Source organism: Pinus tabuliformis, chromosome 7, assembly GCF_031772625.1.
Source record: "Pinus tabuliformis cultivar Carrire ecotype Pingquan chromosome 7, CPIR1, whole genome shotgun sequence".
NCBI lineage: Eukaryota > Viridiplantae > Streptophyta > Pinopsida > Pinales > Pinaceae > Pinus > Pinus tabuliformis.
In genome coordinates this window covers 323,647,782-323,674,514 of record NC_142293.1, presented here as the reverse complement: position 1 = coordinate 323,674,514, position 26,733 = coordinate 323,647,782, and the positions used below count along the sequence as shown (strand labels likewise).

The window sequence follows — 26,733 nt, the reverse complement described above, 5'->3', positions numbered from 1 at the left end:
CAACCGGTCATTAGGTACACTAATCATTTTTGCATCTAAGTAAACCAACCTTGACTATAAAGGGCTATTTGACACTTCAAATAATGCTTTCCTTTCAAAATTGAGGTTTTGAACTTGCGATGGTGTTTTCTCCCTCGGTAGGAGTGGCTAAAGGACAACTCTATTATGTATTTCCAACCTCTTAGGGGAAGTAACATTTCCTCAGTCCACCCTTCAATCAATAGGTGTTATGTGAATCATAGTGGCAAGAGAGGGGAGAAGACTTCATAGCCAAGTGCCATGGTCAAAGGGACTAGCATGATGGGGATCCACATCTTGAGCGTATAGGTGTGAGGAGGGAGCAATCATGGATGCATGAGTTACCAACCCGACCTTTGTTTTTCCACCGCTCTTGTGTGCCTTTTTACTTTTGGTTGATTTTTCTTTGTATTGTTGCTCATAGCTCAAAGGGTTAGAGCTTGCCTTGTATGATGATTAACAATCATATTGCTCCTTAATGATGAGGCACCTCATCACCCATTGGTGTTGGAACATGTAAGGTTTCTTTCATGATTTATACGAACAATATAGTGCTTAGGAATCGGGTGATGGCCATAACGGGTGAGGTAGAGCTCATGTTGGGATTTTTCCCATGTGCTTATGTGTATGTCTCGACCATCTTTTTCATTTTGATATTCTTTCTTTTATTTTTCTTGTGGTTGTTATATGCTTTTTCCTTTTCTTTTAGCTGCATCAACCTCCCAGGGCACAATTTCGGGCCCTACCCAAGTATGTGGATGTATGGGTACCAAATCCCAGATAACTAATGGTCAGTTGAACCCAAAGAATGGAGGTGGAATAAGGGCTTGTAATATAATATAGAAAGTGTTAAGTATGGAATAGGGGAGGTCCCCTTGGACAAGGATTGGAGATTCACCCCTCGTTTAAGGTGAGGGAACATGATCACGGTCAAACCCCTCCTCCTTCCAGGTCACCCCATAAACCATCTCAAAAGCCCGAATACAAACAAGCATTAGCATCCAATTGCAAAGTGAATAAAATGTCGTTTGAAAGGAAGCCCACCTTTGTCCATGTGCTCTTGTCAGATGGGTGAGAAGGCAAATGAATGATGTAGGTGGTGGAGATAAAAATGACATGTCATAAGCTAGTGGTGGTTGTTAGGGGTTGTTGGCTGGTCGACTGGATGTGTAGAATGAGAGAGCAAATTCCTCCTATGGGGTCACCCACTTTTGGTGGGTAATAGATCACTTGAATGATACACTCTTCTCCTTGAATGCAATCTTCCTTTTTTAGCTGTCTTGCTCTCTTTTCATGTATGATGAACTTCTCCTATCTTTTCCTCTTTATGTTTAGAGAGAAGATACTTATCTTTCCAATCCTAGTTGCCACATATCTCACATATCTTCCCTTTCTTTCACTTGTTTTCACACTTTTTGCAGGGTTATTTTCCATGTTTTAGAATGGTTTTAAAGCCTCCTAGTTAGAATGTTGTAGGACATATAGGTGTGCTTTGCAGATTTATCATATTCTTATGTTATGTTTAACATTCCTTGGTTGAGTTCTTCCTTATGACATACATGTTGAGGATTATTTTGGGGGTTGTTTGACCTTGTTTTGACTACACGAAGGCCTAGTATTGGAGTGCCCAAGATATTTTGCTTGGTTTCAGACTTGGATGATGATTATCTTGAGATATGCTTTTGATATATGTGGAATGCTCTCATATGAGATCACCTAGACATCTGCAATGAGTGACTTCTTCCAGTGAGTAGCACAATAGAAGGTCTAGATTTTCCTCCAAATCTTCTTCAGGGGATCATTCTATCTTGAGTTTTCTTCATGAAACCTTGGATCTTAGGAGAGATAGATGTAGTCGTCCATGACCTAGTCCGTAGATATTTTTTCTTTGTACAACCCTCTCCCATTGTGACTGCTTGCACTTGGATTCAAGGGTTTTTTCATGTTTTAGAATATGGAATTCATGTTTTCACTTTACTTCTTGTTATTTATGTCAGAGACATTTTGGTATTACTACTTTGTACTCAATAATCCCATCGACCTTCTTTTGTGGTCATTTGTTGATCACTTGGATGACTGGGTATGGATGGTGGTACTTGGCTTGTTTTGACTAAAACAAAGCCCGTTTCAGATTTGCTCAAGAAGTATTAATATATTCAATGGGACAAGGGGGTGACAAGCATTTAATGATATCAAGCAATCCATCTCAAGTGCCCCATTGTTGGTGAGTCTAGACTATGATAAATATTTTCAGATATTTTCATTCACTTCCAACTATACTTTGGCACATTCTTGAAAACATTGGCATTGACAAAGACTCAACTAAGGTCTAGAAAACATCTTCTCAGAGACATTGGTGAAAAAATTGGTAAAAATCGACAAACTGTGACAAATATTAAAACCTACAAAATATATTCATTTTTACAAATTTAAAAAATTTGGAAAAATCGAGAAAAAAATCATGATTTTTTTTTGGGCCAAAAAAATTGTGATTTTTGGCACATCACAAAAAAATCGACGATGTTATCAACATTGTAGTGGTAGGAATTCTTCTCTATCAAAATAAGATTATTATAAAGGACCAATTGTCTTCATGAGTAAGGGGTTGATGAATGCTTTATTAGATTACTCACTCATGGGGAAGCCATCATATGCCTTGGTCAAAGCTCTAAAGCATTTTAGAGATTGCATTTGGAATGAAGGGTGGTTTCTTATGTTCCTTATGTAATGGTGAAGGGGATACTATCCTAGCAAGAATTAGATGGAGGTACGAGTAAGTGGATCACAATGATCTGGGAGTATGGTTTCAAACTTTCAAGCTAAAACCAACCAAGTTGGTTATAGGTAAGGGTTTTGCTAAGTTGATGGCTGATCTGATCTTGCAAATTCTTGATTTTGATTAGGCTAGCATTGAAAGTTAGATTGTGGTACTCAAGTGTCATGATGAGCATGATATTACCTCTTATTTGTGCAATATTGCTTTGCTACCATGTTAATTTTTAATAACAATGGTATGTTCTATTCTTAGCACAAGTTACTTCAATGTTCTTTAGTAGCCCATGGCATGTTCTATTCTTAGCACAAGTTACTTCAATGTTCTCTAGTAGCCCAATAACAATATCCAATTATTTCCATTAGCAATCACATCAACCATTAATCGCATTGATAGTAAATGTAGATAGAACATAAAAAACACAAGTTGAAGACAAGCCAAGACAAGAGGACATCGTATATGGCGGATGCCAGGGAAAAAACCCAATGTGGGGAAAACCCTTTGATCAAATCTTTTTATTATTATTCAATATTTCAGCAGAGAGAGTACAAAAGTCATATAGACTAGCCCAATACAAAGTCAAATCAGCGCTGTCAAATTCTACAGTCAAACTTCAACCCTAACCAGAAAGTCAACATTGGTCAAATCAACAGCAAAACACCTCCTTTGAAGCTCGGTCAAAGGTAGTTCAATTCGGCCTCCAGCAAAGGTCAAAGTCAACCCAAAACAATCCCACAAACTCTGGTCAAATTTGGTCAAACAATATGAGGTCCTATGGTCAACGTAGGTCAAATAGTCCCAAACTTCTCGATTTTTGTGCCAATCAATGCAGCCTCAAGAAAGCGAAATTATGCCTCCAAAAATGTAGTCAAATTTGGTCAAAATAGTAGTGGTCAACACTGGTCAACAATCTGAAATTTTCGGTTCTGTTTTAGCCCAGAAAATCAGTCCTCCTAGCTGCACGTGAGAGAGAGAGAGAGAAGATGCCCAAGCTGTACAAACCAATCTGATGAAGAGAGAGAAGAATGTGTGAGTGAATGATGTCCAAATGAGGTGTGAGGTCTCTTCTATTTATACACTTTGTTGTGGGTGAAGAGACACATCTATTGGGCTTCTTGAGCCTACATTAAGTTGAGGCCGACCTGAACAATTTGTACATGTGAGAGAATAAATTCAAAATCACACTTCTGCTTGTCCGAATGAGATGATCTTTATATCAATCTTGGACCTCTCGAAAAGAGGAATCCAATGCAATAATCATCTCCATCATATGAGTTGTCCCAAGGTGGAATTTGGCCCTAGTTGCCAATGTTATCACCATCTTAATGAAAATCAACGGCGATCTTTGAACTTGTAGGCAGCCGAGTATTTTTTCATTCAAATAGGTATAGAATGGAGGATTGTAATTGATGTTGTTGAGAAATCAATGCTTATAGATTTCGGGTTTGATTCCTCTTTCTTGATAATTACTTATGAATTATGTTGGCTTCTTTTACTTCTTTATTAGTTTATCTTTCATCAAGCAATTACCAAATTATATGTATATGAAGACCACAAGAACAAGAGACACAAGATGTAGGCACTCAACCAGGGAAAAATCCCTACAAGGTGAAAACCAATTCCAACTCTTCCACTAGTAGATTCAGATCAAGATGAGACAACCAAGACTTCTTAGACCTAGACGAAGACCTCTTCCAACCACCAAGTCAGCCCTCAAAGTCTCAAAGTGACAGCTTCCCAATAGCAACTTCAATCTAGAATTTCACCACCCAACAACAGATTTTCGACCCCCAGCTCCAGAACTTCAGACATGCAGCAGACTTAGAATTTTGGCCACAGCAAATTCCTAGAAACTTTAGATGTGTGAGAAATAGATAGCCCAAAAACTCAGATTAGGTCTTCCCGGCTGTTTTTGTCCTTCTCTATTGACTTTGCTCCTTTTCTGCTTCTATTCCTTCAAGATTGAACTTTTTGAGTGAGTGTAACAAATAGGTCGAATTGCCTCTCTATAGCCTTTATGTTGGGTCGAATTTCCCTAATGTAGGTCAACTTCAGGGAGACAAAGCTGACTTGGGGTGGAGGTGAAAAATAACATTTTTGGCTCAAAAATAATTCTTTTTACATGATACAAAAGCCTAATAAGGGTCTAATAAATAAAATTGATAATGACTATTGACTCAAGACAAAACCTAGATGCCTTCAATGGAGGCTTTGACCTAGAAAATGATGGCCCAAGCATGAAACCCATGCTTTAATAAGTCATTTTCTTTAATAATAAAATTTCCTTTGACAAGTAAAATTATGAAGACCGACACTAGTTACATTCTTTAATGCTCTCTCTTAACTAGGGATGTAATCATAATTACATACATATAAGAGTACATGGAAGATCTCAAAATGATATGAACTATGAAGAGTTCTAGCACACGCAGTGCTACAGATTATATACCTGACCAAGGTATTCTAATCGGTTGGGACTAAGGTGGACTTAAGCTATAGTCACTATAGGTACCATCAGAGTTTTAAGCTCTACCACCAACCCAGGGATCTAGTTGCATATCCAAGGTCGGAGTTCCATGACCAATGCCACCTGTTAGGATATTCTGACACAGGAAATAATTAAGTATAACTTGGTCTAGTGTATAGTTAGGTAAAGTGTGTTTCTTTAGTATATACTTTTTGTAACTTACAATTTGACGGTCACGTATGTTCTAGACATGAAGTGATCTGACGGTTCATTCTCTTCTCGGTATTACTGACACATGATTAGTGGCTTAACACCCGATTGGTCCATGATCTCTATTTTTGGATCTAGACATCAACACATAGGTCGACTAGATGTCCTCTCAAGCATCTTGCCATAAGATGCTTCACCTCTCCCTATCAACTAAATCTATAACATCAACCGATCCTAGCATGCTTCTAAAATATTCAAACTTATTATTCGGAAGAGATTCGTCAACACATTGACTACCTGTTCATTTGTCGGGATATATTGTAGCTTCACGACCCCATCTTGTACCAAACTCCTAATGTAGTGGTACTTGTTGTTGATATGCTTCGTCCTTGCATGAAATACGAGGTCTTCAGACATCTTGATGCTGCTTTGATTATCACAATTTATCACCGTAGGATCTAGAGGCTTTCCAAACAAATTTGACAATAATTTTCTTAACCAAACAACTTCTTTTCCTACTTCACATGCAGCAACATATTCTGCTTCAACACTACTTAATGCAACAAGATCTTGTTTTCTACTCATCCATGAAATCATTGCAGATCCCAAACTGAAACAACCACCGGTAGTGCTTCTTCCATCAGTCTCACTACCACCCCAATTGGAATTGGTAAAACCTGTTAACTTGACTTCCTTTCCATCATACTTTAGGCAGTGATGAATTGTGCCACATAGGTATCTCAAGATATGCTTGGCAGCTATCCAATGGTCATGACGAGGTTCCAACTGAAATTGACTAAAAAAATTTACAACAAAACATATATCGGGGCTCATATTCACCGAGTACATCAGAGAGCCAATCAACTTATGATTGCTAGCACGATCGATGAGACTAGAGTTGGAGCTTCTCAACTTCTTGAGATTTGTGATCATGGGAGTAGTCAGAGGCTTGGAACTGAACTTTTTTAACATCTTGATTATGTATTTACCTAGACCAAGATATATCTTACTGGGTTTCTGCCAGACTTCCAAGCCCAAGTAATAGTGCATGAGTCCTAGATCTTTCATTTGAAATTCTGATGCCAACATTTTCTTGCATTTTAGAATTCTGCACTTGCTTCTAGTGTTCCAAGAACCATCAAATGATCATAAATTACCACTGTTTAGAGTATACAACATAAGTGTGCTATCCAGGGAAACAGTGATCCAATATGAATTGACAGTGAGCAAATCTTATAATATAAATTGTGATCAGTCAACAATACTCAGAGAAGCATAAAGGATATCAATAGTGAGACACTTTTACCACTGTATATAGAATAGATTACCACTAATGAAAGATAACAATTTAGAGTGCTCCATATAGTGAAGAAATAAAATGCTAACAATGATTATCCAAATACTCATACAGTGTGTAAACTGTATAAAAATTGAACCAGTAGTGAGAGGATATTAAGCTTAGTCGGCTATACTTAAAACATATGTTGGCTCCTTCCTACCAAAGACATGATGGTTCAGGAGGTTTGACTACTATAAATTAGAAGCTGTCTTTCCATTTGGCATCCAATTTAGTGAAGGAAAAAAGCAGATATATGAACCTGAGGCAGAAATGGTTCATAACTTGTGAATCTTGGAGCTAATAAAGAGAGCAAGACGTGGACCTTTCTGTTGGGTTTTTTATTTGTCATTTCTGTTTTGTGTTAAGGATTTTGGTGGTTATTTCTTGTTGAATTTAAGTCCTTTTTGTGGCATATTTTGGAAGTTATTTCAGCCTCCTTCTAACCTTAAAACTCAGCCTTGTTGAAAATCAGACCTTCGCCACTTAACAGTTATCCTGTAGCTCAACCATGAGACTGGAAGTTCAGTCCTAAGCTTGAACAAAACTTTGGCCCTAAATTGCAGGTTCCTCAGAACAGATTTTCAGCCCATTGTGGCTTGGCTCTAAGGCTTGAACAAACCTCATATTTCAGCCCTTTGTGGCTCAGCCTTGAGGCTAGAACAGACCTTAGATTTCGGCCCTATGTGGCTTGGCCGTGAGGCTAGAACAAACTTCAGAATTTGGTTTTTTTGTGGCTCAGTCTAAAGGCAAACAATCTTGAACAGAACTTGGTCTTTTGGAGCAAACCTTGGTAGATCTCTGGGTTTATTGAAACAAGGAAGGGGCAGTGTTTTTGGGCTTATTGGATCAGTCTTTGTGAGAAGATCTACTTTGTCTTGGAGCATATCTTATAAACTTGTCTTGAACAGACCTGTTTGACCTAAAAGCAGACTACTACTTCGCCTCTCTTGGAGTAGATGTTTGAGGGTATTTCTGAAGCAAATAGAAGGTCCCTTGGAGCTGAGAATTGAAGACCTTGAAGCCATTATTGGAGTAGCTGTGAAGAGCCTTATTGTGTTGACTTGAAGATTGTGTTGGAGTAGACTTATTGTGAAGATCTGAGGCAACCTTGAAAGCACTATAGAAATCAATCTTGGAAGCATCATTGGAGACAACTTGGCACTCTATTTAAGGCAGTCTTGAAAGCATTATTGGAGTTAAGCTTGGAAGCAACTTGGAGCAGTATTGAATGTTGTTTCGGAACCACTGTTGAAGGCTGTTTTGGAAGCACCATTGAAGGCATTCTTGGAACATTATTGTTGAAGACACCCTAGTAAAGCATAGTTGAAGATCAACACTTGAAGACTTGTTTTGTTGGAGTAGTCATCCTTGGAGCATAGTTGAAGACCAACACTTGAAGACTTGTTTTGTTGGGGCAGTCATACTTGCAGTATAGTTGAAGATCAACACTTAAGACGTGTTTTATTGGAGCAACCATAGAATTCTTGCTGAAGCAGACTTGAAGTTTTTGTAGAGGTAGATTGGAAAGGACTTTGTAGGCCTATTTTGGAGACATTTTGCAGAAGTATTTGAAGTTTTTGATGGAGTCTTGAAGCAATATTGAAGTCACTTTGCAGAATTAAAGTAAATTGAGAGGGTTGGAGCATTAGAGGATTGGAGTCCTCATATGAGGTTGGAACCTCGTTGAGACCAAGTAGGAGTCTAGATTGATTTTTGAGGATTGGAGTCCTCGTAAGAGGTTGGAGCCTTGTAAAGACGAGGTTGGAGCCTGGATTGAAGTCCTCATTCATGATTAGAGCCTTGAAGAAGTTAGAATTTTGTTGTATTGCTTTGAGCCTGGATTGTTGAAGAGGATTAGAGTCCTCATTGTTTTTATTAATAAAATTATTCTTTATTCTCTGTCTTGTGTTTTGGTGTTATTTGTGAAAATATCTTAATCAAAATAATCATTTGTTTGTCAAGTGGTCCGAGTTCATCAAAGATTACATCATGCTTGACCTGTGGCTTGAGAAATTGTCATGCCCCTTCCAAAATTATTTTGGAGTAGTATTAATTTCTACATCTTAGGGCTAATTTTGGAGGTGATGGGGGCTCGTTCAATTTTTTTAAGAGGCTAGAGTTAGGAGAAGTTATTTCGAAGTGTTTAAGTATACATGGGGGCTACCAATACTAGGGGAATACGCATTCCCTAGTTCGATTTTCATGGGTTGGAAATCGATGGGAAAAGTGCTCCACGAAATCTATATAAGGAAGGCAACTCTCCTCATTTGGATATCTTATCTTTTGACATATTGAACTCAATCTTAGTTGCTCGAGCTGCTTAGTCGGGTTACTGTACTGTTTAGCACACGAGTGTCTTTGAGCGGAGATCTCAACCCTTGCTTTGGTGGACTTCGAGTGCTAGCCTTAGAAGGGAGTTCTTCTTCATCTCAGTTCGTAGCAACAACAAAGGAGACGAGTTACAACAGGTGTAAGTCGAGTACTAGCAGTAAAGGGAGTAACAACAACACAAGGATTGCACAGTCACAGCGTGAGGCGCTCTGGGAAGTTGGGGAGATAGAAGCATTCTTCATCATTTTCAAGAGTATAGAGGGCAACTACAAACAAGAGGACCATCCTACACGTATCTCTCATTTCATCACACACAGGAATGCGTCATCTCCTCCATGACTGTGTGCAGTCATTGGAGTGAGACTCTTTAGGGCAGCACCATTCGGGGGAGTTTGGTTCTGGGACGCTGTGAGATCATTTGGAGGGCCATTTGAGGATGATTATTGGAGTTGGTAGAGCAGAGATTGACAAGATCAATCACAACAACAAAATTCGAAATTGGAGGAGGGCCAAGCTGCGAAGGGTCAATTTTTGAAGGTTGGAACCAAGGGAAACCCTTTCTGGGTTTTGGGCAAGGATCACACTTCTAATTTTATATCATTTCCTGGGCATATCTAAGGGGTCAAACAAGGGTCCCAACTCAGCCAACAACTAGAGAGCTAAGGGGAATTTGGGCCAAAATTCCAAGGTCAACATTTGGCCAATCCCTTTGTGGGTTATTCTGGGTATTTGGTGGAGAGGCCGAGGTTAATTTCCCGTAATTTTCTGAGCACCGGAGGTGGGGTTTCTAGTAGAATATTTGTAATAGACAACACAGTTTCACAAGGGCAACGCAGGGCTTGATCACGTTTGCCATTGAAGCAAGCCCAGGTGCACCACTTCCACATTATTGTACTTTTCTCCCATATTATAATAAAATGGTTCAGCTGTTCGTTATTCCTAGACTTTTGGTGGGTGTGCACTGAATGTTTCGATTTTATGGTGTTGTTTTTATTCTTTACTTTGCATAGCACTATTTTTCCTAGTTTGGAACATTACAGAAACCATGACCCAGGGGCATCTACGTCGTCAAAATCACCCGAGGATTGCACTCAGCTTGGGACCCACCAACCCTTAACCTGACTAGATTTTTGACCACGGAGTTTCGAACCGGTGACATCCACATCACAAAGTGACTTAACAGTACACCCCATCATCATTTATTCTACACCCTGTGGGCATCTTGACTGGAATAATCTAACAATTGAAAGAAATAGTGATTCCCTCCACTGTCCTCGCCCGCCCCACACTATTTCCAACACACTTTTCATTCTCATTTGGCTTTAAGAAACTGAAGAAGAGATGCTTTCAAAGCTAGACTACTCAAATGTGCAATTTCATCCATGACATAAAGCTAGACAATTTATACTCAACAAGCAATGACAACATACACTCAACACTGCAACAATGACATCAATGACAATGATAATAACGTCAATGACAACATACACTTGGCAAATCTGCCAACACACTCAAAATCTTGGCATGCTTGCCTAGTGTGCACCCTTTGCATATACCATGCTGCTCAATATTAAACTTTAGAAGACCTGTAACTATCTCCCTTAGAATATGCAATGCCCTATGATGTAATTACTTCATCCTCTTGTGCCACATCTCACATAAGTTTTCATTGTTATGTGTCAAAGCTTGAATAGGTTCACCTTGCAACTTGTACAAATGACCTTCTCTAACCCCTATTACTTGCACTATATTTGGGTTAGAATTCTTCGGCCTAATGAATACTTGTTGGTTCTTGAAATCCACTGCAAAGCCGTCATCCTCCATGTACAAAACTGAAAGAAAATTCTTCCAAAAACATAGAACATACAGAACATTTTCAAAATCTAAAGAATTACCTGACTTGAGCTAGAAGGGAATAGTACCAACTCTTGTTACTAAGTGCTTGGCATCATCACCAAGCTCAACATGTACTCCTAATTCTTGCTTGTTTAGAATAGAAAACAATTGTTGGGCTGATGTCATATGTCGAGATAACCAACTGCACACGTATCATGCATCCCACAGAATCACACTGGTAAAAATGTAAGATATCATCGAGAAGTCCTTCTCGAACTTGGTAGCAAACTTGCTCATCTAAGTTTTTGCGGAGACTGCCACCTATGCCTGTTGCTGCTTCCTTTATTCTTTCTCTGGACACTATGATGCATAATGACTATGCTTATGACAAATGAAGCACCTGATTTTACTCAATTCCTTCATTCCTGACTGTGAGGTTGAATCCTCACTCTTTCCCATACCCTTGCTAGGTCCTTTACCTTTGCTATTAGTTGAATGATCAAATAGAGCTAGGTTCTCATCACCATCCTTCTTGCTGGCCTTTGATTCCATCTGAGTCTTCTCTTGGATACAATCATCCCAAAGCCTCTTAAAACTAAAAATGTCTTTCTGAGTGCAAATACCTTTGACAAATGGTGCCTATGAAGATGGAAAACCATTCAGTGCAAAGTTCACTAGATTAGCATTTGCAGTCTTCTCCCTAATTGCTGCAAGCTGATCACAAATGTGTGTGATCTTCATAAGGTGGTCATCGTGTTTGATCTAGTCGTCTCTATGGATTTGGGTCTCCCTCGCAATATCATTTCCCTGTTAATGTATAAAGCATCGAGCATCTCCTTCGTCGTATTCTTGTCAGATGCATAAGGTATCAGATGTTCCTTTATGGCATCCAAGATTATTCACTCGGCCTTTATGTTGTGAGCTGCCAAGACTTGCGGATCTGTAGACGGAGTCGCAATGCCCTTGTCAATATTTTAGAGATAATTATCTTTTTGGAAGAGTGTAACTCTTACTTTTCATGCTACAGAGTTTGAGGCACCATCCAATTATTTTTCAAACTAGAGGCTTGCTGTTGCCATCTCTGAGATCTATTGCACAAACTCCCAAATTAGAAAAAAACTTTGAAATTCTCTTACCTGCTGGTCCTTATTTCAAGCAATAGATTCACTGAAACAAATCCCTAAGAATCTCAATTAGAGATCAAACATTCATACCATATTAGAATTTCGTGCCCTAGGTGACTAATGTCCTCACAATCTCAATCAAACAAGTAGATTTAAATTTAATTAATGCTGAAATTAAATTTCCGACCATAGCATCAACCACACAATGGCTAGAATATAAACAACATAATCATAAAAATTAATTTCACACACATTTTGGTAGTCACTCCTTCGAATCAGCTTTTCATTTTTGCAGGTAATTGATTAATCGTATGGCACAAAAAATAAATGGAAATCGATACAATATAATGCTGAAAATTAAAAATCAGATCTAGAGACGTGTTAAAGCTCCCATTAAAAATGGCAAGAAGAGGCAAATCTAATGGTCAGTGCAAACCCTATCCTAAATCTTGAAAAACAAACAAAATGGAAGCTTAATTTTCTATACTTGCCTAGGAGTATGGAAACATTTGATTGGAATCAATCTACTCTACAATCACAGCATTAATGGTGATGAAAACACTTGATTTCCCCTCCTTAGCTTGGTGAAAGACGGTGAGAAACTCCTCTGCTGTTGACACCCTCTGTTTTTGAAAACGAGGTTAAAAAAAGTGAAAAGTTGGATCCTAAGGGGTTAGTGATGTGGACCTTCAATATGTTCCTCTGATTTGGGATATTTTAGTAATATATCATGATATTTTAAAATTTTGTGAGATTATCATAAATTTGAAAATATCACAATATTTTGAGGCAATAATATCTCCACCTTGGAAGTATTGTGATGTGGCTGATATCTTCGTGATATTTGCAACAATGGTTCTATGTGATTGAAACTGATCCACATCCATGCTTTAGTTTCTCAACTTTCATTTAGATCCGTAGCCCTTGGGAATTGTATTCAGTGATCCCTGCATCTTTTTTCTTGATTTCAGTGTTGATTGTACTGAACTGATACACTTAATTCCATGTGCATTAGTATCAAGTTCATAAATTCCCTTAGTTTTTCCTGTTAAGTGTCAAATACTAGTTTATCCTGTTAAAGTGTCAAATATTTATCCATCTCTGTTATTTGAGTTTTCCACGTCATTTCCTTTGTTATCATCATGGTTACTATTCTCTGTCGTTTTGTGAATATTTTTTTCTGGGAACTTCATTTTGTGCCTCTTGTGGGAATGCAAATTTATAGGAAATTTACTGTGGTTAAAATGAGGTAAAGAATGTCTGCATTGATTGAAAATCATCCAACTGTTCTTATATGGCTTTTACATGAACCATCCTCTGGAACTGTTTTATGCCTGATTTACTTCTGTTAAGACATTTTATCTGACACATATTTGAAAATTTCCCTTTGTGAGCTGTGCATTTTTGGCTCTCTCATATCTTCATTGATATAATCCATTTCTCTTTTATGGAATGACTTAAGAGACAGCTTCTTGTCACTTGTTTGTATACTTGAGCAGTCTTTGAATCAGTTGCTTACAATTTTGGATGTTTTCTGTAGGTAGCTTAGCTTGTTTTGGATTTTATTTGTGTAGAAACTTACAGTTCTATTTCTTGCATTTTGACATATGCATATTAGTGTATTTCCTTATTGGTTGGCCAGGTTTGCACATGTGGAAATGGCTTCAAGGAACACATGTGCTATGTCTGGTTCAAAGTCATCATCTAAGGGCGATGCTAGAGATTGCAAGGTATGGTTAGAAATTGTCCAATGTGGCCCATTGTATTCACTACATATATAATCTTGCTTTTTGTTTTTTAAATAACCTTGTAATCAGCTGTTGTTTATACTTTATGGCTTCAGCTTTTATATCTTCTCTTTGTAAGTTACTATTGGTAATTTCACTCTAAAATGATCTGGAGAGTTGCCTTAGGAAATGATCTGGAAAGTTTTTTTTCTAATATTTTAAAGTGACTTCAAAGATAATTTGCAGCCAGTGTATGACTGGAATCAATCAAAGTTCAGAAAGACCATTTAATGGATAGCTCAATTAGATCTAAATATTCTTAGCACAAAACTTGAGATATTGCCAGCAAATTTCAGACTTCATTTTTTTTCTTCTGTTTTTCTTATTAATCTAACCTTTTTCCCTTTTTTATTTTTTATTACTGATTCATGTCTTAATTTTGCAAAATGTCGTATATTTCCAAAAAACTTTACAAAAAAGACTGGAAGGCTATATACAGTGGTGATTATTTAAAAAATACAAAATACCACACTAGTTGTAGAAGATATGAAAACATGCATATTTATTCATAAATCAAGATATATATGGCATCCATTGTACATCAATGATTAATTATTTGAGTATCAACCATCTAGAATCTAGATTCCTCTCCTTTTGTCTAGCCTTTGCCTCTACTTTGATTCTCTAGGGATATTAATCAACATTGGCTCAATTTTGATCAAACAGCCTAATCCAAGCCTTATAATGTGGTAAAGAAAGCTTAGCATGCTTGATCAATGATTTTGACTTGAGTGAAGGTTACAGTTTTGCTAAAGCCATGACAAAGGAGTTCAACAACCAACACCACCAACACTGGGGTACATATAAGGATTGGTGCTCTTGATTAAATGACAATCACATACTCTCATACATGATATATTATAATGAAATGCCACAATCCCATTGATCTCGAAATCCTGAAAACTGTTAATTGTGCTGAATCTGGAATGGGATGTGAAATTCTATTTCTCCATATGAAGTTTGATGAGGTTGGAACCACTCTCAAACATCCGGAGTCATTTTATGTTTATGTTAAAAATTTAATTAAAGGGATGCATCTAGGAAGAATTCTAGGGAGGAAGCATCTAGGGAGCATCAAGAGGGCACCTTAGGAGTGTTAAGGAAGAATAGTTCCTCACATAACAGTTCAAAAATTCCAAAAAAAACCCCACATAATTGTGTGAGAGGATTTTGGTACCGCTACAGACCCGTGGTTTGGGCTTGTGGAATTGTGTCGGAATCATCACGATTCCAAAAGCCCAAGAACCACGAAAAATGGGTGGAACCACGGTTTCGCCTAAGGATCGTTGACGGATTCGTCTGAGACACAGATCCGCCTCCTGAATTGGGGGGAGGGGGATGGTTCCTGCAACATTGCTTTTTATGAGGTTCGATGACATTTGCTGAACATATTTACATCATTCGCACAACTTGCCTTTTGTTCTGTTGCCTCTCTTGACGGGCAATTTTTTGGATCATGTCTTGATTTTATCGTGATTTTTATGATATTATCATGAATTTTTCGATTGATAATTGTTGATTTTTATTGGCGATAAAATCAGCGAGGGGTAAAATTGATCAATGCGTGGTTTTTTTTTTCAAATTTATTGTGATTTTTGTAATTATGACAAAAGGAATTTGATTTTGGTGGGTGAGGCCTACGCCACTCATATCCACACTAGCTTTGGGGAACAAGCCCCATCCTGTACATAGCAAACACCAACTTTGTTGTCATTAACTTTTTATTCAAAAGACCCCCAAAAATGTTGTTGAGTACACACGTGGGGTGTGGAAAGTGGCTCGGCTAGTCTAGTACAGGTTGGGTCGGTCCAAGCCAGTCTGTGTTAGCCCTTCATATGATAAATCAAAATTTTGCTAGATTAGCATAACCTCACATTCATGACAAATGCTCAAGTATGGCACCTATATTCTTCCAACGTATTTTTCTGCAATAAAATTCAGCCAGTTAAGGCTGATTTGTGGCATCCATAGTAGCCCCCATTTCCTTACATTCTCATGCATTTGTACACTTTGATCTATGCTTCCTTCACTTTCAATTTTGGAGAGCTACATCTATTTGCATAGAAATTTCAATTTTGGAGAGCTACATCTATTTGCATAGAAATCAATGTATTGTTGGCACGTTGACCAGAGTTGATGCAAACTTCAAGTGCAGACTTTGACCAAGTTTGACCGTTGTTTTCATGACTGTTTTGGGCTGACTTTGACCACTTAGAAGTTTGAGTTTAACTGGGTATGACTGAGCTGCATTGAGGGCAATTTGCTGTTGTTTTGACCAACGTATAATTTCTGGTTATGGCTGTTGACTGCTGCAAGAAAATTTCAGATTTGACAGGGCTGCTTTGATCATCATTTGGCAAGTCAATTTTGACTTTGTTGTACTTTCTCTCTCTCCCTTTGCTGAACATTTGATATAATAATAAGAAGAATTGATCAAAGGGTTTTCCCCATCTTGGGGTTTTTCCCTAGCATTCGCCAAATCTGGTGTTCTCTTGTCTTGGATTGTCTTCTGCTTCTTATTGTTTTTGTTCTATCTACAGGTACTGTTAATGTGATTGCTATTGGAAACTAAATAGTAATTGTGCTAAGCATAGATAAGGTAAGATAAGATAATTTTATTAATGTCCAACAAATGACCAAAATAGATCAATGGTACTGTCGGTTACAATGATTACATCATGCCAAGCCGTTGGACCAAATGGTCCCCTTTAACATTTCTTTTAAAAAGAAGAAAGTACATCTATAATCTAAGTAAATGTAAATGTAGAAGCTAGAAGCTCTCGGCTTCGAAACAAAGCACTGCGATGAAGCAGAGAATGAGAAGAAGAAGAAGGAAATAGGGGGGAAGGAGTCTCTTGCCCAATTCGTACTCTTAACATTCGAGGTCGAGAGAAGAAAATTGAGAGAAGCTTGTCCAAGTCTGTTGTCCTATGGGCATACTGGGCTGTCGCCGCTGTCGCCTGGAGGTTCTAGGGCGCCTCTTAGGGGTGGATCCAATCCTGGAACGTTGGTGCAGTTTGGTGGGTCGGCCCCCCGGGACCGCACTGATCTGGTCTCAGTGTCTGTCGGTCGGTCAATGGTTCTTTTGGTGCCCCGTGCTAGTGGTAGCGCCCTAAAGAAGTCCGTGATCTTCTGCGTGGTGTCCGATCTGGTGGGGGGTGAAGAAAACGGGCCCGAAGTCTGAAGGCCTCCTGGAGATAAAGTGCAAGGCATCTTTGATCAACATATCTGAGGAAGCTGGTCAAAGTCTGAGAAGACCTGAAGAGACAATGGAAACGACCTTGAATCTCGTAGTAAGCAGGGCATCCGAAGATGAAGTGTGTCTCTGTCTCCATCTCCTATAAGTGACAGAGTTTGCAAATCCTGTCTGCCCTATCGATGTGGTGATTTGTCTCCACCCGGAGTCTGTGAGACCCAACTCTAAGTTGCCCGAGGAGGATTCTATGAGCGTGCATCCAATGCTGGAATGTGTACTGGGGTCTGAAGCCCATCCCTGATCTCCAGGGAATGCTCCACGTAGAAGGCCATTTTTGGATGCAACCCATTGGGAGGATTGGTCCATGTATTCTGAATGTACCGTCTATAAATATCCTCCTTAATGATTTTATTCAGCTCTTGCTGATTGGGAAGGAGGTGGCCTGGAGCATTCAGGGAGTACTGAAAAGGAGTGAGATGGTCAATCTGGATTCTTGAAGCCTCCAGAAGCTCTGTCACACCGGTGTACCAACATTTGGATTGGCCTGTCTACATATGGGCGATGTTCTCCGAGGAGCAATATGATAAATATGGGTATCTATCACGACCCTTCCTTGTGCCTGCCAGGCCTCGGAGCCTGTGCAGGAGCGACACTAACCTGAATATCACCTCCAGGCGAAAAGGTTGAGCCCCAAACTCTGCTAGAATGATGTGCTGAGGAACTGTTTGCTTGCACCTAATGAAAGAGCGCAAAAGGAGTGTCTGGACCCACTCTGCTGAAGCCCAATTTGACTCTAGAAGAGAGGGACCCAAATCTCTGAGTCGTAAAGCACTGTGGGGTGAATCAAAGTGTCCATGATGCTCATTTTGGACGAGATGTCCTGGAAATGGTGTCGGAAACACTGCCTCTCCAGAAGGGCTAGGGAGCCATACCCTTTGTTGATCTGAGGCTGAAGGGCTGGCCGCACGCTGAAGCGAGGCCCTGAAAACTGAACTCCCAAATATGTATAGGTGTTCACAATCTTGATCTCATCTCCTTAAAATAGCAAGTGGAAGTCTGAGGTTTTCTTGACTCCATTGAAGGTAATCACTTTGGTTTTACCCAAGTTCACAGTTAGATGCCTCCGGTCGCAAACAGCTGCGAGAGCATCCAACTGTCTCTGAGGGCCTTCTTGGGAGGAGGCAATAAGGGCAATATCGTCTGCAAAGAAGAGGGTGGAAATCAGGACTTGGTGAAGAAGACACCCATCTGTATCTTGGATATGTTCTCGGAGGAAGGACTCAAGCTCATCGATATAGATCCTGAATAAAGTAGGAGAACATACCATTGTTAACTAAAATTAACATGGTATCAGAGCCGAGGTGAAGACAAAGCCCAATCAAGAGAGAGGAAAGCAATCACTACGAGATCTGTTGGACAAGACTATTGAATAAGTCTCCATGGCATCTACATCTTACTTCAAGACTGAGGACAAGATCAATGAAAAATTTGATTATCATGCATGGAAGATGACTTTGGACTTGACTTTCGAAGAGCATGAAGTATTGACCTGTGTAGAGAAAAGTGGTGGAGCCTCCTTGAAATGCACCAGCTGCTGCTAAGCCAAAGTATAGAAAAGGTGAAGTCAAAGCAAAGAAAATTTTGATTGACTCCATTCAAAAGCATTTGGTTGCCTATATTTCTGATTTGACATCTTCTAAGGAAATATATGATAAGATGGTTGAGATGTTCAAAGTGAACAATGCAAATCAAATCCTCTTTCTCAAAAGCAAGTTGAAGGATATTGAAATGAATAAAGGGGAATCTATCCAATCCTACTTCATGAGAATAAATCAAATCAAGAATGACTTGCTATTTATTGGAGAAGTTATTTCTGATAGGGAGCTCACTCTCATTTCTCTTGGAGGTCTTCCAAGACCATGGGATGTATTTTTCACTACCATTCACAACAGTGATAGGATTCGATGAGTTATTAACTAGATGTTCTCAAGAGGAGACTAGGATGTTGGAGAGGGATAAACCCTCCAATGGAAATGAACCTACAACCTTCTCTGCTCATGCAAAAAGGAAGAGTAATGTTGGTCCAAGGAGACAGGGTCAAGGATTCAAGAAGGGATTCAAGGAAGAAAAGGAAGGTGCTACAATTGCAACAGGTTCGACCACTATGCTAGAGAGTGTCCTCACAAGAAGAACCCTCCAAGGGTACAACAACCACAAGAATTTCAAAGGCAATGGCGGTCAAAGGAACAACAGGTTCAACAAGGAAGGAAAGAGGAATGCTCCTGCTTGAAATGGAAATGGTCGATTTCCCAAGAGGACAACAAATGCCAAGTATGATGAAAGTAATGTTGTAGAAAAAGAAGATAAGTTTTATGTTATTTCCGCTCTATCTACTACCTCTCCTCCGAATACATTGGATCATTGGTTGATTGATAATGGAGCCTCAAGACCAGCGTGGGTGACACAAAGGGTCTAAGGGCAGACGCAGAGGCTAGCAGAGTTGACACAGGGCCAAGAGGCAGCGTTGGGAGGATTTTCGTGGGGCAGACTAGGTGCTGGTGAACCGGATTGGGTGACGCAGTCCCTATCAGAGTGACACAGTCCCTATCAGAGTGACGCAGAGCAGTGGAAGCTGCAATTGTTGCTGCGGGATCGTTCATCCGATGATTATTCAGCCAAAATATTTGTCTTCGAGGAGAGGTACTACTGCCGAGGGAATTCTCTATTGGGTGAGCCATTTCTGGCACACTAGTTGTATTCTGAAAACTGCATAATAATAAAACCCTTTGAATAGCTGCACCGGTTTTCCCGCATTGGGTTTTTCTGGGGACATTGGTCCAAAAATAATGGTGTCACTTGTGTGCTTGTTTTCTTTCAGTTGATGATTTGCAAATGTTGATACTGTACTTGTGTTTATTTTTAGTATTTACATGGTAAATAACTTGTTAAGTAATTAAACAAGTAGGCAGAAATAAACTAGATAGTACAGGAAGAATTTCTAACAGGTAAACTTAGAAATTCCAACAGTTACAATGATAAATTACAAGCTTGAGTAGTGACATGAAGTTATGAGTTTTGATTTATGGACCATTGTTGGCTATGAGATTCAATGAGGTTCGCCGAACCTCAATTTTTTTTTAAGGTTCGTCAAAATTTGAACCTCAAGGTTAAAGTTCGACGAACCTTGTGACATAGCTTGGAACCCTCATGATCCTCCTGAATCCATTGAAAATGGGAATGGACTTGAGCTCCATCTGCTATATCATCATGGAGAGTTAAGATCCATCGAGAATTCATCACGATGGTCCCATTTTATATGCGTCCAGGCATTTGCATTTATAAGGTTTCCATATAGAGTGAGTTTCATCAGATTCCAGAATGCTGCTATTTTTATTAGTTTGATTTTTTCCAGTATCCAGGGATTCGGAGCCTTATGTTAGAGATGATTACATAGTCATGATCCTTGTTAAAAAGGGAATCCAATTAGATTGCTTTTGTTCCCATGTGAGATGATGACTTTTACTTGCTTTTTCTAGAACATAGATTGATGCTTCATCTCCTCATGGTAAGTGTTTCCCGCCTTTTGTCTTTTTGCCTTTTTTGTTGTAAAAACTGCTTTCATGGGCATGTCTATAATGAGCAGTTTCTATGTATAGCATGAATTGAATGTCATGTTTCCAAGCAAGCAATGGTGGTGTGGTTCTAGGTTTTATTGGTATAATAAGTGAGAAGATAAAATTATTGTTGAACATGTTGTTTTTCCCATCAAGTTGACACATGGCAGTTGATGGAAGCTTTCCCTTGCAAATAAATTCCAATATGGGCAAACCTAAGTTGAATTTGTTGTAGTTGAGTTAGGGAAATTAAAGGTTTGAAATCAAGGGCGAAAGGTCAGCTAAAGGGAGAGGGTTTGATTCGTTAGGCTGGCCATTTGGAGACAAACTCAATTTTTTTGTATTAAATATCTTATCAATGCATGCAATGAAAAGGGTTAAAAGCAAACTGCTGTTGCTAAATATGAAACAAGGAAAAGTCTCAAGCTAAAGCAGAGGTTGCTTAAAGAGCAAGATAGCAAGGCTAACTTTGATCATATCTGTTCAATATCATCTTCGAGAGGATTATTTCTTAGCAAATTTGTGTCATTGTGTGTCAAGGGGATTTGCTCTGCTGAGGAGATAAATGTGACACTTTATAGGCGGTGACCAGATCAATTGAGGTCACAATTGATGGTGAACTAGATTTCAACAGAAACAGCATGAAGGGTGCTCTTCTAAATGATCATTAAAAAATGTCTTTCATAACTGTTGATAAAAACTGGGCACAAATCTGGACTAAACTTGACATGGCTGCTGTGCCATTGGGACCGATTTCTTTTACAGGAAGTTTATAGCTTGCAGATACACGGATACCAATTTGAAATCATGATGTGCAGGCAGCCTGAGCTCACATATTCTGCATGAATGAAATGAGAGGTAGTGGTGGTACCAGTATGAGAAAGGAAGACCATCATCCTTTTTGAATTCTTCCTTAGAGGCATGGCTGGAGTAATTAACTGAGTTCTGGGTAGGAAGACATTGTCGTCAGTGAGCTACAACGATCCATCAATGTGTTTTTCTGTTAGTTCTTCTACCAGATTTGGCAAGGGATGGCTCAGAATTGTTGCAAGTGATCTACCAAATAAATATCATGGAGAATTGTCGACTCAAAATGGCTGTCATACATACTAGGAGATGCATCACAGATCTGATTTATGGCTGCTGGTTGTTTACCTTGTTGCTGTAGCTGATTGGAATGTTTCCTTAAAGAGTTCATGCTAGTAAGGTCATTGCAGACCATAAAAGGAATCTGTTCATAGTCATTCAAATTCCTTTCTGGTAGGTTGTACTTGTCATATCAAAGGACTTACCCATAGCACGATAAATGCACCGGCAAAGAAAAAGATAAGTAAATGCTTCTAATCTCAATGTCTAGGACACTTCTTTTGAGGATAAAATCTAATCATTATATTGAATTTGCAATAAATATTCTTACCTCCCCGAAGAAAAAAATTCTTCTTGCCATTGCTAAGCTCCCTGTGAAAATTCGAGAATCCCACCTGAATCAACTAGTGCAGCAGCTGATTAAACTTCACCTAACTGTTAATTACTGAAACAAATTATTCGTTGTTTCCTACAGTAAATATCGAAGCTATAATACAATTGCAGCCTTCACTTAATTAATTAATTTTGTCTAAAACAAGAACAGAACAATAGAGAAAAATTCACACAAATGATAGTTGTTTTTGGAGAAATGTCCTTGGAAAACCCCAATGCGGGAAAACCAGTGTAGCAACTCTGAGGGTTTTATTATTATGCAGTAGTTTTTGAATACAAATTTGTATGCCCTTTCGACAATCCAGTTACAGAGAAAATAAGCTGGCAGGAAAACTTAGTGAGATTATCTCACTGTACATGGCAATTCTCTGCTGATTCGGCAACTGAACCAACTGTCCCCAGCTATCTCTGCGTTGGCCCCGCATCAGTCTCAAAGGCTTTGTGTCAGATCTGCACTGAATCTACTTGCCTCTTGGAGCTCTGACGTCAACCCTCCTGGTTCAGATGTCAATTCCTTGGAAAATCTCGGACTTCTGCTAGAAGACTGCGCTTCTTCTGCGTGAGCCCTTCTGGCCAACGTCAAGCTCTGCGTGGGCCCTTCTGGCCCAACGTCAACCCTTCGCGGGTCTGCGTTGCCTCCTCCTGGTGTCTCTCTTCCTCTTTGCTGCGTATCTTGGGTCCTGGAGAAGATACTGCAACCCAACTATCCCTGCCCCTCATTGCAAAAGCTCACTATCGAAATTCTCCAGGCATCTCCTCTGATCTATCATAGAAAATTGAACTGCTGAACTCTCTATGTGTGTTTCCAAGTGACCCTCAAGCCTCCTTAAATAATCTCCTCGTTGACATTGAATGGCTCAGATTAGAAGCTAATCAACGACTAAGATCATTTATGGTTGATCCTCGTCTTCTTCTAGAAGTTACACCGATGATTTATATTAATACCCTTCAATTATTTTATTTTCTTAAGTTTAGACTTAGGGTCCCATAAAAAATAATTAATTATTTTAATCAAACAGTTTTTGGGTGGAATTTCCCAAAATGCTTTATGGGTTCTTTGGAATACATGTGCCCAAGCCTCCCTGCAAAATTTGAGACTTAGAGCACATCCGATGCTACCAGAAATCAACACTCCCTCTTAGCGAGGAATGTGCTCTAGCAATGTAACTCGCTAAAGCATCACTCTGTTCTGTAAGATTTCCCTCTGTGCTGCTGATGTCTGACATGCTGTCCACCAACCACTGCGCAAATGCTGCATTTCTACCGCTATTGACCCTGCCACTCTCAACATTGCATCTGTACTACAACTCCCTCTAAATTTTTGCATTCGTTCTGCTGCTGGCACTGCCACTGCCAAATACCTCTGCACTGCAAACTGTTGCGGCTACTGCATCAACAATGGAAAAACATCCCAAATTACTGAACTAACTGTGTTTAGTATGATACAATGTGAATGCTAGAGCCTGACAGCTACTAGTCTCTGCACCGATCCTCTGAATATTCTGCGCTACTGCTAACCTTTGCTCAGTGCCATCTGTATTGCTGCCAACTCTGCTCTGCGCTGTTCAATCTTTGGCGCTCCTAGCCACTGCAACTGTCTCTCTGACATTCCTCGGCACGATCCGACACTAGTTCATCTTGCTACTTTTGATCTAGGCTCTTGTAGCAAGGAATTGATCCAAGAGGTGGGCACCTCAAGGATCTTGCCCATCTGTAGCTCTTTCAAACTATAACTCCAAATTAGCCCTTTGAAAATCTGAAAATTCAAGCTTACTCCCTTTTCATCCATTGAAAATTGCTTACTTTTTCAGATTTGAGAAATTTCATGATTGAAGAGAATTTGCTGCTTTGCTTGGAAGGCATATGACCCAAGGTTACTTGGAAGCAGGAGCTGGGAGCAACATTTTCAAAAGCTCTTGGTTTGGGAGCAAATTGGGAGCAAATTTTTCTATAATATATATTTTTATATATTTCGATGCATATATGTCAACAAAAGCATGTAGAATGATGAATTAGATATAAAAAGCATAAAAACATGGATTACAGCATATAAGATCAATCATCTAGAATTTATAATCTTCATCAACCACGTCCACAAGTTCTCATTTATATAGCATGTAAGGGTGCACATAACCAAAATTGCATCGAGTGTAATCCATCTCTAAACTGAAAATACATCAACAAATAGGCTCTAGATGGCCTCTAGCATCCAAAAAAATCATGCTACAACAAATAGCTACATATCATCAAAATTATTGCCTATCTTGGGATCTTTGTCATTAATATCACCCTCTAAGCAATTAACATAAGATAGAAAAAATGTAGCATGTGAAGTCAAGATTTTGTTTGAGTGATGGGTACATTTTTAGTAGGGTCATGATAGAGGAGTTCAACAACCAATGTCACTAACATGAAGGTACATAGAGGGCTTGGTGCTCTTGATTAAATATGAGTTCCATACCCTAGTACATGACAAAATCCAATGGAAACATTGTAATCCCCCCAATCCTGAAATCCTGAAAAATTGATAAGTCTGTTGGATTTTGAGTGAGATCTAAAATTCTACTTTCTCCATATAAAATCTAATGAGGTTGGGACCACTCTCAAACATCTTGAGTCATTTCATGGTAATGCTAAAAATTTAAGTAAAAGGATGAAAATGAAAGATAAAGGACAATGTCACTTTTACTTAAAATTACCATGAATTGCATATCAATACTAGGGCCATAAGCTTGAATATTAGGTTGCCCTACTCAAAAATCTTGTTTCTTCGAAAAAAATTGCGTTTGGAACATCTTTTGGACAAATTTTGGGAAAAAAACTAGGGAGTGATTTTTTTTTTATGGGAGCACGACGAGAGCGAATTTTGGGAGCTCGCTCTCGATTAGCTCCCACTCAGAGAGCATGCTCGGAGCAATTCGAAGGGGAGGGAACCACTCCCTTGCAACCCTGATACGACCTACCTTCCATTTGGAGTCATCATATAACTGTTGTTATATGAGAGGGGTCGATTAGGTATAGAGGCAATTATAACTAAATCCTTAAAAGCAGTTACAGGAAAAGCTTAGAAAGCAGTCAAGGGAGGAGTAAACAACAAAATGGTTATAATTGGTAAGAATCCAAAACCTTTCCAACTTGACAACCTTGCTTTCCTCTTTTTAGAAATCTTCTCAAGGCGAGTTGGCTTCGAGGGGGAGAGTTTTCTATTCAGTTTTAAAAAGGGATTGAGAGGTTAGCTAGTTCATTTTGGAGAGAGTAGTAGCAATGGATAGCCTCTTAATCTTTCACTCACTAGATTTTGACCACCAACTCCACTGCAGGCAAGGAATTCATTGGCAACCTGTCACCTATCACCAATTATGATCCACACAATCTCTTGGGCAATACGTGGTTTGATATAATTATGCTTTGTTTTAGCAGTCTAAATAATAAATATCTTGGCTGTATTGATTTAATTGTTCTCATGGTATAATGTGGTCTTTTGCGCATTTATTTTGAATTTTATTCTGCACTTTTATTCTTGCCGTAATCATTTGTTTATGTTGTTATAAACATCTTTGGAATATGATCATTTCAACCTACCCAACTCTTGATTGTTTATGGATAGTTTGAGAGCGAGTTTTTTCGCGCGATGATTTTCATGGAATATGTGTAGATTTATTTATCAGGTGGAAACATACATTCATTAGGGAATACCCCCTTGAGACTAAAATAGTACTGGTCAGAACATATTGGCCTTCCAATTGTGACAGTGGTTGGTTTTCCTTCAATTGTTGGAAAAACTTTCTTGTAGGTTTTCATGATAACATGTCTTTATTATTGAATTAAGGCTTTTGTGATCCATATCCAATTTTTGAGAGATGTTTTTGGCGATAATCACATCAAAATTCATTTGTCGATGCGTTTCGAACCAGCAAGTGTGGTTCATCGTCAGGACAAGATGAAGAATCAGATCATGGTAACCAATTAAATAGAGAGGTCGACCATTCAAACGGCTAGAAAGAAACAACTATTTTTGACCAAAAGAAACGACTACATTTGACTGGGCTTCAGCTACAAAAGACTGGACCAGGAGTTAAGGGACATTTTTAATTAATTATAAAATAGTTTATTTATTTATTTATTATTATTATTATTTTAAATTAACTAAATTTATATATAACCTTATAAATATATTAATTTTTTTATATATACATATAAATTAGTTAGATTTTATTTATATTATCACTCTATATAACTAAGAAACGTATGCTTATCTAAAAATACCATGTGTTAATTAAATAAAAACTAACTTAAAAATATATATTAGTTAAATATTATGTATTTAAACGAAGAAATTAAACTTAATACATAATTATTAAGGGGAATTTTTCTTCTTTTTCGTTAATAAAATGTATATAAACTTATCTTAATACTATTATAGGAATATTATGAGATTAAATCATAATAATATTAATAAAGATAATAATAAATAGATAACAATAATAAATACTAAATAAATAAAGGAAAAATGGAAAAACAATAAATAAATAGAGAAGGGAACATAGAGGAAAATCAAA

The 26,733-nt window shown here is 38.6% G+C and overlaps 1 protein-coding gene across 5 annotated transcripts in view; it reads left to right on the top strand.

The window, feature by feature from the left end:
* Positions 1-26,733, top strand: part of LOC149247234 (histone-lysine N-methyltransferase CLF-like) — a 180,653-nt gene that overhangs the window by 11,897 nt on the left and 142,023 nt on the right. For 4 of the 5 annotated variants that reach the window (XM_089458156.1, XM_089458158.1, XM_089458159.1 and 1 more), the window contains exon 2: positions 13,741-13,828. In XM_089458156.1, the coding sequence (XP_089314282.1) occupies positions 13,757-13,828 (72 nt within the window). In that variant the 5' untranslated portion in view covers positions 13,741-13,756. Of the gene's footprint in view, positions 1-13,716; positions 13,829-26,733 lie in introns of all 5 variants that reach the window. The other variant, XM_089458157.1, reaches the window with a different exon arrangement.